Below are 16,751 nucleotides of genomic sequence, written 5' to 3'. Positions count from 1 at the left end.
CCAACCCACTGGGCGAGGCTAGGGATCAAACCCACGTCCTCATGGATACTGGTCAGATTTGTTTCTGCTGCATCACAATAAGAACTCCAAGACTTCCCTACCATTTTCTTTGCTTCACAGGGATGTCTCACCAGGGGCCCTGGTCACTGGATTACAAACAGCAGCTCTCCTGAATTCTTTATGGCTTAGGATATGATGCGAGGTCCACAGTTTTCCCTTAGTGCTCCTTTTAATGATTTTATTAGTATGGTCACAAGTTTGATGTCTACAGTACATTGATAATGTACCTGAATACGAATACTTTAAATAAGTACATGACGGAAGTGTGTCAGGTTTAAAAATGCCAACTCTGAAGGGTCATGCATTTCCCATGCATCTGCACCTGCACCCCCGGATGGCACAACTCCGTCTGTGCTTTTCCTCACCGGGTCTTGGTGTGTGCCTCAGCCAGGTCGAGGCAGGAGCTGCTGTGCCGTTTTGCAGACCCAGGCTTCCAAGAGCATCGGTGTGAACTCAGGCTTTCCATGGAGTGCGGTGGCAACACTGGGTTTTGCTTTAGTTCAGGTAAAAGCCCAGGAGCCGAATATTGCTTGTTAAGCTGCCTGATCCCCCAAGGGCGTGGGCAGCCCAAAGGGTGTGTCAGATGCCCTTGTGACGCCTGCAGGCAGTTTCTGGAACCTCATTTCTGCCCTGGGGGAAGAGTCTAGAACTGAGGTGAGCAGTCTTCCAACATGCTGTCGGTGATATAGCTGGAACCGAGATGGGACTCGTAGTAACTTTTTTCATCAAAAGTATTAACAGTCCAGGCAACGACCTGAATGCCCTTCGCAGACCACTTCTTCAAGTAGGCCCTGGAGAGAGAGGAAAACCCAGCCCGGTTAGAATGATGCCCCCCGTCCCAGGAACAGACGATGGGATCCACTGAGTGCCAACAGCGCCCAGACAGAGCCTCTTAACTGACCTCTGAGCTGCAGCCAGAGGGTCTGCCGCTTAAAACACTTGGGCCACTTGATAAAGAACACCCTTCCTCCACAAACCCTCTCGGAGCCTGTACCTGGCCTAGTCCCATCTGTCTACTCGGGCTCATCTGTACACTCCCGCCCCAGCCCTGGCTTCCTTTCCGCGCTATGTTCTTTTCCGTGTGTGCACTGATTTTCTTCCAAGTCCTTGAAAGAACCAGCCTCCTTCCCGTCACACACTTTTGCATGAGTTTTCCCTTCAATGGGCTCTCCACCCCCCCAGCCCCCCAATTTCTACTCACCCTTCAGCTCTTGGCTTAGTTATTACTTCTTTGGGGATATTTCCCTGACTCCTCTGACTAGGAAAAACTGCATAGTATATGTGCACGATTCTTTCTTAGATAGCATTTATCTTAGCAGTAATTTTATATTTACCAGATTTTTATTTGATTAGCATCTACCTCTTCCACCTGACTATGAATCCCATTTGAGGGCAGACTATGGCTTTCTTTCCTTTTAAAACAATTATTCATTTATTTATTTTGCTTTTTAGGGCTGCACCCATGGCATATGGAGGTTCCCAGGCTAGGGGTCGAATTGGAGCTGCAGCTGCTGGCCTACGACACAGCCACAGCCACAGCCACACCAGATCTGAGCTGCCCCTGCAACCTACACCACAGCTCACAGCAATTGCAGGATCCTTAACCCACTGAGAGAAGCCAGGGATCGAACCTGCAACCTCACGGTTCCTTGTCGGATTCATTTCCACTGCACCACAATGGGAACTCCCAGCATATACCAAATATGTATTGAACTGAATGCAACCATGCCTGAAATAATGAAACTTACAACAACTATAATCGCCTGAAACCTACTGGTACAAAACTGCAAAATAGAGATTCGGAGACCGCTGACAGCTTAGAGAATGCAAAGTTTCTTGGAAGCAATGGAATAGAGCCTGCTTTATATAGGACAGCAGGAGGAAAAGTGGGAGATGAGGGAAGTGCCCACAAGATATCTGCACTGTGGCTCTGCCTTGGACCCTATGGTGGTTTTCAAAGAGAGAGACAAACACAAGAAAATAGAATCTCTCAATGCTTCTCTTGTCATAGTTTGGCATGTTTATTTTTTCTTTAAAATGCACTAAACCCCAAGGATATCTGATTAACTTGTTTCGGAAACATCGAAATATGCCCACCTAAGAAGCAGTGGCATTCCAACTTAAAGGCATGGTGGGCTTTGTGGGTGGGAGCCAATACGGGCGATCCACTCTTAACCCGCCCCTTCTAGGAAGAACACTCAGGAAATGTGTCAGGAGAAGATGAAAACATTTTCCAACTTACGGGGATACAAAATCCTTCTGTATGAGGAAAGCTGAAATTCCACACAGGTACCACAGGATATTATGCATACTCCAATCGAGCAAAATGTCCAATGCCACGAACGTGGACTGTTTCCAGAAAGTATCAAAGCGTGGTTTCCCATCTCCTGTATGGCTAAGACTCCAAGGTCTGTGAATTAAAGCTGTTAGTACATTCTGATCTGCTTGTCTCATCTGAAAAGGAATTGGGGGAGATAAAGTAATCATCTTAAGTCCAAACTTCTCATTTGTTCTTTCGATTTAGCCAAAGTATTCATTCCGTAAGAGGCAGTCATAGATGGTACGCTGCCCCTTATGTCTGCTAATTACTCTACCAGTACTCTATCAGGAGTTCCCATCGTGGCTCAGTGTTAAAGAACCCGTAGTTCCCATCATGGCTCAGCAGAATCGAATCTGACTACGATCCATGAGGATGCAGGTTTGATCCCTGGCCTTGCTCAGGGGGTTAAGGATCCGGCGTTGCCGTGAGCTGTGGTGTAGGTTGCAGACACGGCTTGGATCCAATTTTGTCGTGGCTGTGGTGTAGGCCAGTGGCTACAGCTCCGATTTGATCCCCAGCCTGGGAATCTCCGTATGCTGCAGGTGAGGCCCTCAAAAGATAAAGCCGAAAGAAAGAAAGAGAAGGAGGGAGGAAGGAAGGAAGGAAGTTACAGTTTTTTACACTTTTACTGAAGTACAGTTGATTAATACTTATTTTTTTAAAAAAGAATGTATTCTGCTGTTACTTGGTGAGATGTAGAGCTGTCTGATTCTTTCTACTCTGAGAAGGTTTACCAAAGTAATTTGATTGAGCCTATAAACAATGTGAAAAAAGGAGCTAAGAAGGAACGGTGTGGGTTTTTTTTCTTTTTGCTTTTTTGGGCAGCCCCCTCGGCATATGGAAGTTCCCAGGCTAGGGGTCGAATCGGAGCTGTTGCTGCCAGCCTACACCACAGCCACAGCAACGCAGGATCTGTGCTGCATCTGCAACTTACACCACTGCGTACGGCAATGCTGGATCCCTGACCCACTGAAAGAGGCCAGGGATTGAACCCATAGCCTCATGAATACTAGGCGGATTGTTTCCACTGTGCCATAATGGAAACTTCCGAACTGTGGTATTTTAAAACGGGGTATTAAGTGCCTTCCCCTCCCTGAGTTTTTGTTAATTTAAAAGAGAAGTCTCTTATAATTGATTCAGTTCAGTTTAACGGGTGTCTATCTCATGCTTAATTAGCCTATTGCAACCATCACAATATTATATACAACAAGAAACCCTGAATTTTACCTTATAGATAACTTCTGGCAAGAAAGAGCAGACAATACTATTATTGTATAGTTGAGGAAACTCCATATATATTTTCTTTAGAGCATCAGTAGCCTGTAAAACAAAGAGATTCATGCATTTAAAATCTATTGAAGTGTCGTCCCAGCCAGTAATGACTACACATTAAGCACCACCCTATAAAATAAATAAGTTCACTAATAGATTGGGGATGTCCAAACGGGTACTGGTAGATTCCATGATCCATAAGGATGCCTTTTAAACTTGCATCAGCAGGTACGGAAGAAGTTGAGCTACTGCTGCACTACTATTTTGGTGAGAGGCTCCCCTCCTTTGTCACACTGTGGCTGAGCAGGGCAGACTACGGGCCAGTACAGACAGGCCGCAAAATTTTTAAGGATTTTCCTTATACCCTAGTTTAGCCACTAGGAAAAGTCCTTTTATACCACAGCTCTATCACCGCCTGCCTTTCCTACTGAAGCAGGAGCCGACCAGTCTGGGAAGTAGAAAGCATAGCTTTGCTCAGTCTAGTGACTGAGAGGGAACATCATCCGTGACCAACGTGGAGGCAGAAGCATTGAGACAAGGGAGGAACTGGGAAGAGCTGGGAGTCTCCCAACCCTTCCCAGGATGAGCAGAAGTTCCTCTGTGCAGTAGTCCACGGAAGAAACGGCAGCATTAAAATACTGACACTTTGCAACCTCTTAAGGAATTAACAGATTTGGCCACTGAGCAACAGGACCAGCGGACAAGAGAGGCGACCAGACCTTAGGGAGGACGTTATGTCACTACATCATAATTCTTGAAATAATTTTTTGGAAAGTCACACATAACCTATAACTGACTATAAGTAACAAAATGCATTCCAAAAGGAGAAAAAAAATGACATAAAAATTACGCACGTCATGTTTCCCTTCCCTACTGCGATGGAGTGTGAGCTACACAGCCAAAGTGGTTTTCTTCTTGTGAATGAACGTGAAGAGTGTGATGTTTTATCTACATTCTTTTTTTGGTCTTGTCTTTTTAGGGCCACACCCTCGGTGTATGCAAGGTCCCAGGCTAGGGGTTCAGTCTAAATCAGAGCTACAGCTGCCAGCCTGTACCACAGCCACAGCAACTCAGGATGTGAGCTGCATCTGTGACCTACACCATAGCTCATGGCAATGCTGGGTCCTTAACCCAGTAAGCAAGGCCAGGGATCGAACCCGCATCCCCATGGATACTAGTCAGGTTCATTAACCACTAAGCCACGATGGGAACTCCCTCACCTACATTCTTTATCTAATTCTCATGACAACTCTTTAGGGGGTCGTTTCTTACATTATTCCCATTTTACCCATAAGGAAACAAGCTTATCAAGGTTAAGGATACCTCGCAGTAAGTGACAGAGCTGAATCACCATCTGCTGGACTCCAGAGCCCATGTTCTTGGCTCCTGTTCTACTGTCTCGGATTTGCTGCCAACCCTTGTTCCTCTATACTCCTGTTTTGGTAAATTAGATCACTATGTTCTACCCGATGCTGCCCAAACCATCTGTGAGCACTCAACAAGAAAGCTCAAAGAGCCGGATTAAAAGAAAAAAGAGTCTTCTCCCTGTTTTTAGCCCTCCTTATTTTAAGAAAATAAGCATGAAGGTCAGCACACCGTGGGTGAAATGTAGGACCTATCAAGGTTCTCAGACATTGGCTGTATCATTAAAAATACATGTTCCCTGACCCCACGACTCTAGACATTTTCAGGATTTAATCACTGGGTGATATGGCTCAGGAATCTTTTGGAGCCGTAGCTGCCGGCCTACACCACAGCCAGGGCAATGCAGGATCCGAGCTGCGTCTGTGACCTACACCACAGCTCACGGCAACACCAGATCCTCAACCCACTGAGGGAGGCCAAGGATCAAACCTGCAACCTCATGGTTCCTAGTTGGATTTGTTTCTGCTGTGCCACGAAGGGAACTCCCAGGAATCCTTATTTTTTAATATGTATTCCTGGTGATTCGGATGCAGAGTGACTGGAAAACCTCACTGTATCAAACTATCAGTTTATCAGACTAATAAGTTGCCAGAGCACAATTCTCCCCTTTCTTCAAAAAATGGGAGTTTACTATACTTAAGTTAAAGGCTCATGTTTCGGGATTGAACAACTGGTTTCAATAGTACCCTGGGATTGATTAAAAAAACAAAAGTCGATTATCATTAGAACTTCCAATTAGAAGACTGTTATTACTGGTTATAATTATTGCCAGAGAAAATACCCAAGTTGAACAAATGCAAAAAAAAAAAAAAGTATTTATACTTGAAAAGCTGGTTATAAGTGAACAAATGTAATTTGAACTACATCTTCCCATTGATTTCCACTGCAATAATGTGTTTTTATGATTAAAAGCGTATGTTCTAAAAAAATTTTTTTTTTATTTTAAGGCCATGCCTGTGGCATATGGAAGTTTTCAGGCTAGAGGTCAAATCGGAGCTGCACCTGCTGGCCTACATCACAGCTACAGCAACGGCAGATCCAAGTTGCATCTGTGACCTACAACACACTTGCAGCAATGCCAAATTCTTAACCCACTGATCCTTAACCCATGGATGGAACCTGCATCCTCATGGACACTAGGTCAGGTGCTTAACCCACTGAGCCACAATGGGAATTATAGTTCTAAAATTTAAGCAAAATTTTATTTAGGAATGTTACACATATTTGAATAAATAGTAAATATATATCACTATACATAAGGGATAGAAACCACGAAGAAGGAATAAATCTATGTAAAAGAAGATGGCTATCAGAAGTTTTTATTTTTTCCATTTTTTGTCTTTTAAGGGCTGCACCTGTGGAATATGGACGTTCCCAGGCTAGGGGTTGAATTGGAGATGTAGCTGCTGGCCACAGCTGCAGCCACAGCCATGCCAGATCTGAGCCGTGTCTGTGACCTACACCACAGCTCTGGGCAACTCAGGATCCTTAACCCACTGACGGAGGTCAGGGATCAAGCCCTTGTCCTCACAGATACTAGTCCGGTTCACTATGCAGCACCATGGGGACTCCGGCTATCAGAAATTTTAAATACAGGAGTTCTCATTAAAATCAGTCCATAGTTGACTCTTCATTTATCAGCCAGATGCAACTGGTCTTGTGATGGGTCCAACTCCTGAAGTCCTTTTTATGAGGTTCTTTGAGTTGGTTTGTTCAAGAAGTGTCCCTGTACCGATTATTTAATATCTTTCATAAAAGCTTTACACAAGAAAAATCTGATTCTTGTCCTTTTTTCGTATTTTACGGCCATACCCAAGGCATTTGGAAGTTCCTGGGCCAGGCTTGGAACCTGACCTGCAATTGCGACCTACGCCACGGCTGCACTGGGCCAGGGATCTAACCTTTGCCTTCCTAGTGAACTGAGCCACTGCAGTCAGATTCTTAACCCAGTGTGCTCCAGCAGGAACTCCCTGACTCTTATATGTTGGGCTAGTAGCAGAATACTGGGAATTGTTAACTGGTTCTGTCACAGGTTAGAACGTTAGAAAGGTTCCATGATTTACTGTTTCCTTGAAGATGTGCCTTTCTGCATTGCAAAGCTCCTTTAAGCAAATATAATTTGTAAAAATCATTTAAGAAGAAAATATAAGTAATACAATACATAATTAATTTAGGAACTGACTAGGGAGTAAATAAAGACATCTTTAAAAAAGCGCAGGCTATGCTATAAACTGTACCATGTTTGCATGGCCCTTGACATCAAAGAAGACTGTGAGGTTATGGCGCAGGCACTCTGCAACCGCTTCTCTCAGGGTGGGGATCTTTTCATCAGGGAAATCATTCCTACAAGAGAGGGAAAAGGCACAGCACATCGCAGGAAAAAGGAAACGGTAAGTGAAACAGACAGACATTTGACACACATGCCTCCCGACCAAAGGAAAAGAATGTTTTCCCCAACTTCCTTCCTGCAACCATAGCAAAATCCAAGGATAACTCAGGATCTGTTCTTGAATCAGATGAAAAGCTATTCTTGGCCAAAGAACGGCAACAACAGAAATCATTTAATTTTTAGGCAATCATTGGATTTATAATGTAATTAGTAACTCTAGTCACTACAGGACAGAGTGTGTGTGTGTATATATATATATATATATATAGATAGATAGATAGATAGATATATATATCTTTAGAGAACTCAGAGACTTAATTTTAAGATTGTAATTGCCCTAACAGAACTTTATGCAGGAGAAATTCCTACCAATGCCTACATTTGTTAACTGTAGGTTGTGTTTTTATGTAAGTGCAGCCATTTAAAATAAATAATTTTCTAATATATAAGTTTCTGGAAAAGAAAGAAAAGTTAAGTGTCCGATAAATAAAATCAGCTCACATAATGATATTTTTCTCTCTCTCTTTTTTTGGTTTTAGGGCCGCACCATAGCATATGGAAGTTCCCAGGCTAGGGGTCGAATTGGACCTGCAGCTGCTGGCCTATGCCACAGCCATAGCCACAGCCACATGGGATCCAAACCACGTCTGTGACCTACACCACAGCTCACAGCAATGCTGGATCCTCAACCCACTGAGCGAGGCCAGGGATCAAACCTGTATCCTCATGGATACTAGCAGGTTTGTTACCACTGAGCCACAATAGGAACTTGGATAGTTCACCCTGTGTGATTTAATTTATGCCAATTCAACCTGAAGATCTTGGTTTTAAAAAGATAAAGATAATTTAAATAGTACAGGGAATTGTACCAGCCACTCTATTCAAGGCCTGTTCCTTGGGAGTGAGAAATCAGAGACATAAATTTGCTATTCCTCTGGCCAGCCTTGTTCCATGCTCCCATCTCAGATGAGCACTGCAGGACACTGAGGGTAATTCTAGAGAAAATACCTATTTTTCCTACAACATAGTCCCTATACACAAGTCAATTACTTGGTATTCAAGCAAAGAAAATGCAACCTGTTTGAATTGTGGAATGAAGGATGGTTGGATTAAAGACACTGAGATGGTATACTGGCTCTGATACTGTGCCTTTTTAAAGTATTTTAAGGATGATGCTGACCCTAAGCATTTTTTGCTTTAAGTGTTGACTCTGAACCTGACATCTTTTTATTATTAGCCACAACATCACTGTAATATTAAAACCAGCCTTTCCCTTGCCGAGAGCAGAATAATGAAGTATCTGTAACAGCAGAGAGCAATTCCAGCAACCTGGACGCAGAACTTCCAAGTGTTATCAATATTCTTTCTAAAGGACGATTTCCTTTGGCTGACTTTTAATTTCTTTCAGTTCCTAGGAAAATAAAATCTGAGTCATCTTTTAGGGAGGACTATAACTTAATCACGGGTCAAATACTGAAAACTCAAGGAGTACCGATCATTGCCCAGAGAACTGATTTGATACGAATAAGAGTAAGAACACATTTTTCAGTATTACAACAAAGATGAGGACAGGGATTTAAATAAACACATTTCGAAGTGTATTACCCAGTATACCAATTCCAAGGTGTTGACAGCTGTCAGTGGTGGGAAGGGCATGGGTTATGTGGGCATATTCATTTGGGAAACGTAAAGGTAAGAATTGATGGATGTGAACTGTTTATTCCCAAAGGGAACATCTAGAGTATATAGTGTTTGATCTTATTTGATCATAGAACCCTTTTCTTCTGGAACATCTTAAAGACTAGCTTTGATTTACATATATACAAATTTATATAACAGTAAATTGTCCTGTTAAGAGTACTGTCTTTTAAGAATAATTCTGAAGCCAAAAGGGGCCTCAGTGGGGAAAGATGAAGAACACCCATGCCCTATTTCTGATGTTCATGGCACCTGCTCACTCCTTGGGACACCTCTGCACAGCTGAAAACAACGCTCCTGGAGGAGAAGCAGAAATTAGAAGGTGCCAGTGTCCTGCTGTAACAGCCAACACCAGCGGAAAGATGTTTAGGTGACAATACACCACTTACCTTAATCTGTGATTGGCTGCAGGATTAAGCTTCCGAATTTGCTCAAAGGTCAAATCACACAATCGACCGGTGCCATCCGTCGTCCTATCTACCGTGTTGTCGTGCATCAAGACAGGAATCCCATCGGAAGTAAACTCAATGTCCAACTCCACGCCTGCTGCTCCATTCTTAGCTGCCTTAACAAAGACACCAACGATATTAATGTCAAGTGGCCACAGATGTCATTTTGCAATCTACACACTCAAGAGGAGCCACAGGGCTGGCTAAGGAGACAGTTTTTCTTACCGATTCCATTCCCTGCTTATACCGAATAACAACCCAGCCTGTTTCTTTTTCATGGAGGTTAATCTGACTTCAATGCCACACTTTTTTTTTTGCTTTTTAGGGCCACACTCCTGGCACATGGAGGTTCCCAGGCCAGGGGGTGAGTCTTGGAGCTACAGCTGCAGGCCCATGCCATAGCCACACAGAATCCAAGCCGTGTCAGTGACCTACACCACAGCTCATGGCAACGCCAGATCCTTAATCCACTGAGCAAGGCCAGAGATCAAATCCGCGACCTCGAGGTTACTATTCGGATGCGTTTACCCTGTGCCACAACGGGAACTCCTTCAATGCCTACACTTAATAGATCCCTCAAAAACTTGAATTTCTCCACTCTTTTTACTCTCAGAGGGGCAGACGAGGAGACTCCTGGAATTTGTTTTCTCTGGTTGCCTTAACTTTATGGGCCATTAATGGCTTACGATCACAAATATTTCATCCAGCTTTATTGTTTGCCTACACTCTGGTGCAGTATCTCTGAGGATTCCCTGTGTGTGTTGATTAGTCAAATCTTTGGCATAAATACTGCTGGTCAAATACTGCTTTGGCGTAACGAGGATGAGCCCGATTTCTGTTGGTTTAACTCCATCCTTAGGGCAGAGACATGAGCCTGCTTCTAGCGCGCACTGCCTTTTGTTTAGGTGAGCAGCACTGGCTGCTGGCTGACAAGTCAGTAAGTCTGACAAGACACACAAGAATTTATCTATAAAGAGAACACGAACATAAAGTTTTACAGGCCCTGCTCCTCAGAGACACGCTACTTAACATTTGCTTCCTTGGCTTCTCTATCACAGTGAAGGCATGAAATTGTTCACCAAGATCAAGATTTGAAAGGTAAATTTTTTTTTAATTATGCAAACATACACAGTAGTATACAGCAAAAAAGACTTAACGGATGTTAACACTTTGCCATATTTGCTTTAATCTCTTGCTGTCCTACAACAATAATTGCTATTATTTATTGAGCCTTTTATATTTGTCAGGTATTATTCTAAGTGCTTTAAATGTATGAGTTCATTTGATCCTCACAACCCTTTGGAAGGTACTATAAATGTGCTCATTTTCAGATGAGGAGATTGAGAGAGATTAAGAAACTTGCTCTGGATTACACAAACTAGGATGTGGTAGACCAGCTTCTCTCACTTAGCATACAATTTTCAACTCATGTTATAATAAGTATAGGGACTTACTCTTTTGCTTGCTGAGTAATATTCCATTGTGTGGAGATATCACATTTTATTTGTCCTTTCATGAGCTGATGGACATTTCTGTTGTTTCCCCTTTTTGGCTATTACAAATACTGCTATTAACATTCTTGGACAAGTTTTTGCATATGATACATCTTTTCAATTCTTTTGAATATATGCTTAGGAGTGGAACTGCTGGATCAGACAGTAATACTATGTATAAACTTCTAAGGAACCGCCAAACTAGTTTTCCACTATCTGTCTCCACAATCTTGCCAATATTTCTTTTTGTGTCTTTTTGATTATAGCTATCCTAGTGGGTATGAAGTGGCATTTCACTGTGCTTTGTTTTGTTTCATTTTTCCTTTTTCGGCTGCACCCATGCCTATGGAAGTTCCCAGGCCAGGAATCGAATCTGAGACCCATCTGCAACCTATACCACAGCTGTGGCAACGCCAGATCCTTAACCCACTGTGCTGGGCTGGGGACTGAACCAGCAACACCAGAGATAAGCTGGATCATTAACCCACTGTGCTACAGCAGGAACTCCTCGCTGTGGTTTTGCTTTGCATTTCTCTGATGGCTAATAATGTTGAATATCTTTTTTTGATGGGCTTATTGGCTATCTGTACACCACAATTCTTCCAACTCGCGTCCTCATGGCTCCTAGTCGGATTCGTTTCTGCTGCACCATGACAAGAACTCCTTTTTTAAAATTTTAATGATTTTTATTTTTTCCATTATGGCCGGTTTAGAGTGTTCTGTCAATATGCTACTGTACAGGCAAGGTGACCTAGTCGCACATACATATATACATCCTTTTTTCTCACATGAAAGAGGTTTCGATTTTACCTAACGACAAGAGAAAAACCACTGGAGAGTTTTAAATATGGGCAGTGTATAATCTGAATTATACTTTTAAAGCTGCACTATAGGGAGTTTCCATCGTGGCGCAGTGGAAACAAATCTGACTAGGAACCATGAGGTTGTAGCTTCGATCCCTGGCCTCATTCAGTGGGTTAAGGATCCAGCGTTGCCATGAGTTGTGGTGTAGGTTGCAGACACAGCACAGATCTGGTGTTGCTGTGGCTGTGGTGTAGGCTGGCAGCTACAGCTCTGATTCGACCCCTAGCCTGGAAACTTCCATATGCCTCAGACGCAGCCCTAAAAAAGCTTTAAAAAAAAAAAGAAAAGAAAAGAAAAAAAAAAAGAATACATTTATTTCACCTCTTTCCTGTTTTCCCTTCTCTATTTTTTATTTTTATTTTTTGTCTTTCTGTGTTTTTCTAGGGCCGCACCCTCGGCCATTCGTTAACCATTGAGCCATGATGGGAACTCCTCCTTCTCTACTGTATAATCTACCAGAAATCCTACCACTGTTAGAAGGTCTTCCCTGACTTTTTACATAGTAAAATGTTTAAGAATATAAACTATGATTTGCAAACAAGCAAAGGGAGGAAGAAGAGGACAAAAAAATCCAAACTTTGAAGGAAACAAACCACAGATTTCTTTTGAAGTCAAGAGGGAGTATGTGACCTTATCTTCTGCAATCTGTATTAGCTGTCTTTAGCAGCTAAATTATAATGGCTAAAAAGTTCATTAATAATGACTTTACATTCAAACAAGCAAAATTACATGTAATTTCCTCTTTTTGGTGGGAGGGGGCAAAGTACATTTTTTTTCCGGCCGCACCTGCGGCATGTGGAAGTTCTCAGGGTCAGGGACTGAACCCATGCCATGGTAGTAACCTGAGCCACTGCCGTGACAATGCTGCGTGCGTGCTTAACCCCCTGAGCCACCTAGGAACTCCTGCAGTGGCTCGATGTGGGATCTCAGTCCCGAGACCAGAGATTGAACCTGGGCAGTAACAGTGAAAGCGCTGAGTCCTAACCACGAGACCACCAGTGAACTCCTCGTATCTCATCTCCTCTTAAAACCAGGAATCAGCTTGGCACAATGTTGCTTCCGGTAATTACATATATTACAATAATGCTCAACCGGAACATACAAGACATGAATGGAATTCAGCTATCATTCCCTTGCAACACAATAGGATATGAGACACTATACGTGTATGTGTACTTTGCATGTATACGCCCTCATTTAATATTATTTATAACCAGTCAGACATGTTCCTAAATGACAGCATTCATTGGTAACCACTTAGGAATACTTTCCGTGCTCAATTAACACTGAGTTGCACTTTAAGGCAGCTTACATAAAGGTAAGTTGAAATGGAAGCCAATAACAATTACATGCTTTTATCTCCTATGGTAATTTTTTCTTTTCATGACAATTCTGTCTCCTGTGTAGCTACGTTACGTCATTGAACCTCTCCGAGTTTAAAGTTTGGAATTAAAATACATTCTTCAATGTCTTTAGACTTACTTTTAGGCAGAATGCTAGAAGAGCCGCTGTCTCCCTTCCATCACAACTAAAGGGAAAGAATCATAAAAGGTATAACTTGGTTCATAGTCAGAGTCAGGTGCCCTGCACCAGTTAAAGGCTGCCTTTCTGACAGACAAGTTTTTTACCTTTACACTGAGATGATTTTAAAGAACCAAGCCATCTTTAGATTCTTGGCCTAAAGAGCTTACATTTGCAGAGCTCTCAGCATGGGCCAAGCACTAGATGTGGGCTACTTCACTGGATCACAACCCGATTAGGTGGATACTACTATCATTCCTATTTATTTTATTTTATTTTATATTTTATCTTATCTTATCTTATCTTATTGCTTTTCAGGGCCATGCCTGCAAGCATATGGAGGTTCCCAGGCTAGGGGTCGAATTGGAGTTGTAGCTGCCGGCCTATGCCACGGGATCCAAGCCGCATCTGCAGCCAACACCACAGCTCATGGCAATACTGGATCCTTAACCCACTGAGCAAGGCCAGGAGTTGAACCCGTATCCTCATGTATCCTGGTTGGGTTTGTTAACCACTGAGCCACAAAGGAAACTGTCCCATTCCTATTTTCTTTTCTTTTCTTTTTGGTTGCACTGGAAGTTCCAGGGCTAGGGACCCAAGCCACAGCAGTGAAAACACTGGGTCTTTAACCTGCTGAGCCACCAGGGAACTCCTTTCCCATTTTACAGATGGGGAAACTGTCAGAGCTGGGACTGGAGAGAGACAAGGTCCCCTGGGGTGCCTTGCTTGCTACATCCTACTCATGACTCTAACTGGGACACAGGGCGCTTAAGGAACTTGCCCATTACACAACAGTGTCCGTCCCCAGCTGGCCAAAGAAAGGACAATCAGTCCAAGTTTTAAATCCTGGAACATATTCTCATCTACAACAAAGAGCACTGGGGCTTGGACTCAGAAGGGTGAATTCTAGAAGGAGCTGTGTGTGTTCAAGACGGTTTTCCTACCTACTTAATTTCTTTCCTACCAATAATGTTTCAGAGAAGAGAATAAGATACATTTCTACAGATGCAAAAGTGCCTAGCCACCTGCCAAGCTCTCTTTCTATGGAAGCTATCCCTATGATGAAGTCAGGTGACACTGGCAAGCCAGCCTTGTGCAAAGGGGAGGCAGAAAATATCAGGAGTCCCACTGCCAGGTTTGTCTGACCATGGGGAGAGGCGATAAGGAGATGACTTTGATAATTTGGAGGACAAAGAAAGACAACCCCTATGAAGGTGATCCACTTAGAAGTATTTGAAGTGCTAACCATTGATCAAGACTCTACTTAACCTGGCCACATTTCCTACTTTATTCACATACCAGCCTTTGCCCTATTCGTTGAAGTCAGGCCACATACTGCCCATTCTGTTATGGGAAGAGTCCAAACACCATTCCCACCTCAGAAACTTTGCAGTTCCTGTTCCCTTTTTTTCAGGGCACTTTCCCCCTAGATCCATGGCTGGCTCCTCAAAATCCTGGTCTCATTTTAAAGGTGACTTCTTCCTAGAGAATGTCTAAAACAGCATTAACTCTTCCCTCCAGTCATTCTTTATCCCATTTCCCCATTTCTTCACTGAACTCGTGGCTCTCTTAAATATCTCATTTATGTGTTCGCTTGTTTAAGGCTGTCTCCCCCACTCCAATGCAAGCTCTGAGAAAGCAGGGGCCCTTTCTGTCTTGCTTATAACTATCCTCAATGCCGGGCACATAGGAAACACATAAGCATTTGCAGTGTTCCATAAATACCTGACGTCGGGAGATTTTCCAGAATTTAGAGAGATCGAGGACCATTTGAATGTATTCCTAGTGGACACATGGGGAAGTGGGAAGGCTATCAAGAGAAGGCTGGGGAACCTCTGAAGTACAGGACGAGGTCCAAGATCCCAGCCGGGGTCGAGGGGCGCGAGGCCTGGGGGACTCACCTGCCGAATGGCCGCCAGCGTGTTCTCGGGCGCGTCGTAGCTGCCACCGCGGTGGGCGATGGCAGAGACGCGGTCCCGGGGCTTGAGCACCTGAACGGCCCTGCGGGAGGGCACCGGCTCAAAGCTGAAGAGGCGCAGCAGGAGGTAGAGACTGCCGGTGAAGAGGCAGGCATTGAAGGGACTGCGCGTCAGTAGCAGGAGCAGCAGCAGCAGGAAAGAGAACGGGCCCATGAGGCCCCCCTGTTCCTCCCACACCCACATGCCGGCGCCCGCACCGGCACGGACGGGAGTCCCAGGCCCGCCGGGCTCCCCAGATGAGAAATCGAGAAGCTAGGACGAGAGCCAAAGCCCTGATCACAGATGGTAACCTCTGAGCGGACCAACGCCGCACAATGGCGACGGCGGCGACCGCTTCCGGATAAGGAGCCCGAGGTCCAGCCAATCAGGGCCGGGGATCTCCAGAGGTAGGAGGGGGTGGAGCCGCTGCCATGGCAGCGGAGGCGGGCACAGGCTGGAGACCAGCCCAGGCTCCCAACCAGCCCAGGGTCACCGCAGCATTCCAAAGAGGTTTTGGATTATTATGGGGTGTGGACTTCCACCAGGGCTTTCAGACTCTAGAAGGAAGGAGGGGGCTACGAGAGCAGTCTTACGGTGGTAGGACTGGAAAAGAGCTTAATGACTCCATTCTGCCCTCCAGGAAACTTCCCAGGGAATCTTGAAGAGGTTTGGATTATTTAGTAATTTGGTTCAGGATGTGCAAACACCAGTCCAGATGCCCAGGACAACAGCAAGTGAATAGGACCGGCAGGTTCTCTGCTTTCATGGGGTTTACATTCTCGTGGGGGAAAATACTAGTTTTAGGGAGTACAGCTATCATTTATAGAGCAGATAACCATGTTCCAGTTCCGTGCCTGCAGCTGCTGTTACGCGTTCTCTCATTTATTCTCACAACGGTCTCAATGGGTAGGTAGGTATGATCTCATAAGACTGAATTCAGTCGATTTTAAAAGGCTTTTTCCGATTCTGAGGGAATGAAATAGCATCGCAAAGGAAGCAAATCGGATTATAAAGTTAGAAAGGATGTTAACAATTCCTTTATTTTACGGACGAGGAAACTGAGGCCAGGAGAAGTGAAATGAATTGAGCCGATAATGACCGAGTCAGGACAGATATCATGCCATCCTAGTTTTTTTGTTTTTGTTTTTTTTGCTTTTTTTTTAAGGGCCACACCCACCGGCATATAGAAGTTCCCAGGCTAGGGCCCAAATCAGAGCTTCAGCTGCCCACCTACACAACAACCACAGCAACAGCGGATCCCAGACGCGTCTGTGACCTACACCACAGGTCGCTGAAATGCTG

General features: G+C 44.1%; 1 protein-coding gene across 2 annotated transcripts; it reads right to left on the bottom strand.

Annotated features, from left to right (window-relative positions):
- Positions 1-210: 210 nt before the first annotated feature.
- GDE1 (glycerophosphodiester phosphodiesterase 1) lies at positions 211-15,812 on the bottom strand. Of its 2 annotated transcripts, none has more exons than XM_003354589.6 (6): positions 15,393-15,812; positions 9,554-9,729; positions 7,315-7,420; positions 3,608-3,700; positions 2,303-2,514; positions 211-851 (listed from the first exon to the last, which is right to left on the bottom strand). In XM_003354589.6, exons 1-6 carry the CDS (start codon positions 15,651-15,653, stop codon positions 704-706), a joined length of 996 nt encoding a protein of 331 aa, XP_003354637.2. In that variant the 5' UTR covers positions 15,654-15,812; the 3' UTR covers positions 211-703. The 2 variants fall into 2 exon arrangements, with proteins under 2 accessions (XP_003354637.2, XP_020942193.1); XM_021086534.2 differs by having other exon boundaries at positions 9,554-9,725.
- Positions 15,813-16,751: the final 939 nt, after the last annotated feature.

The sequence above is a fragment of the Sus scrofa genome, chromosome 3 (assembly GCF_054392235.1).
Source record: "Sus scrofa isolate SSC_HxYL_T2T_F1_AM1 chromosome 3, Sscrofa_HxYL_maternal_Yorkshire_Landrace_v2.0, whole genome shotgun sequence".
Lineage (NCBI taxonomy): Eukaryota > Metazoa > Chordata > Mammalia > Artiodactyla > Suidae > Sus > Sus scrofa.
This window is presented reverse-complemented; position numbering and strand designations above follow the sequence as displayed.

Bases quoted from the DNA above. Each gene is read 5' to 3' on its own strand.
- GDE1 (XM_003354589.6), bottom strand. From the start codon at position 15,653: ATGTGGGTGTGGGAGGAACAGGGGGGCCTCATGGGCCCGTTCTCTTTC. The intron at 7,421-9,553 runs GTAAGTGGTGTA...CCTCTCTTGTAG, and splicing joins GCAGCCAATCACAGATTAAG to GAATGATTTCCCTGATGAAA. The intron at 852-2,302 runs GTAAGTTGGAAA...CTCTCTCTCCAG, and splicing joins CAGAAGGATTTTGTATCCCC to GGCCTACTTGAAGAAGTGGT.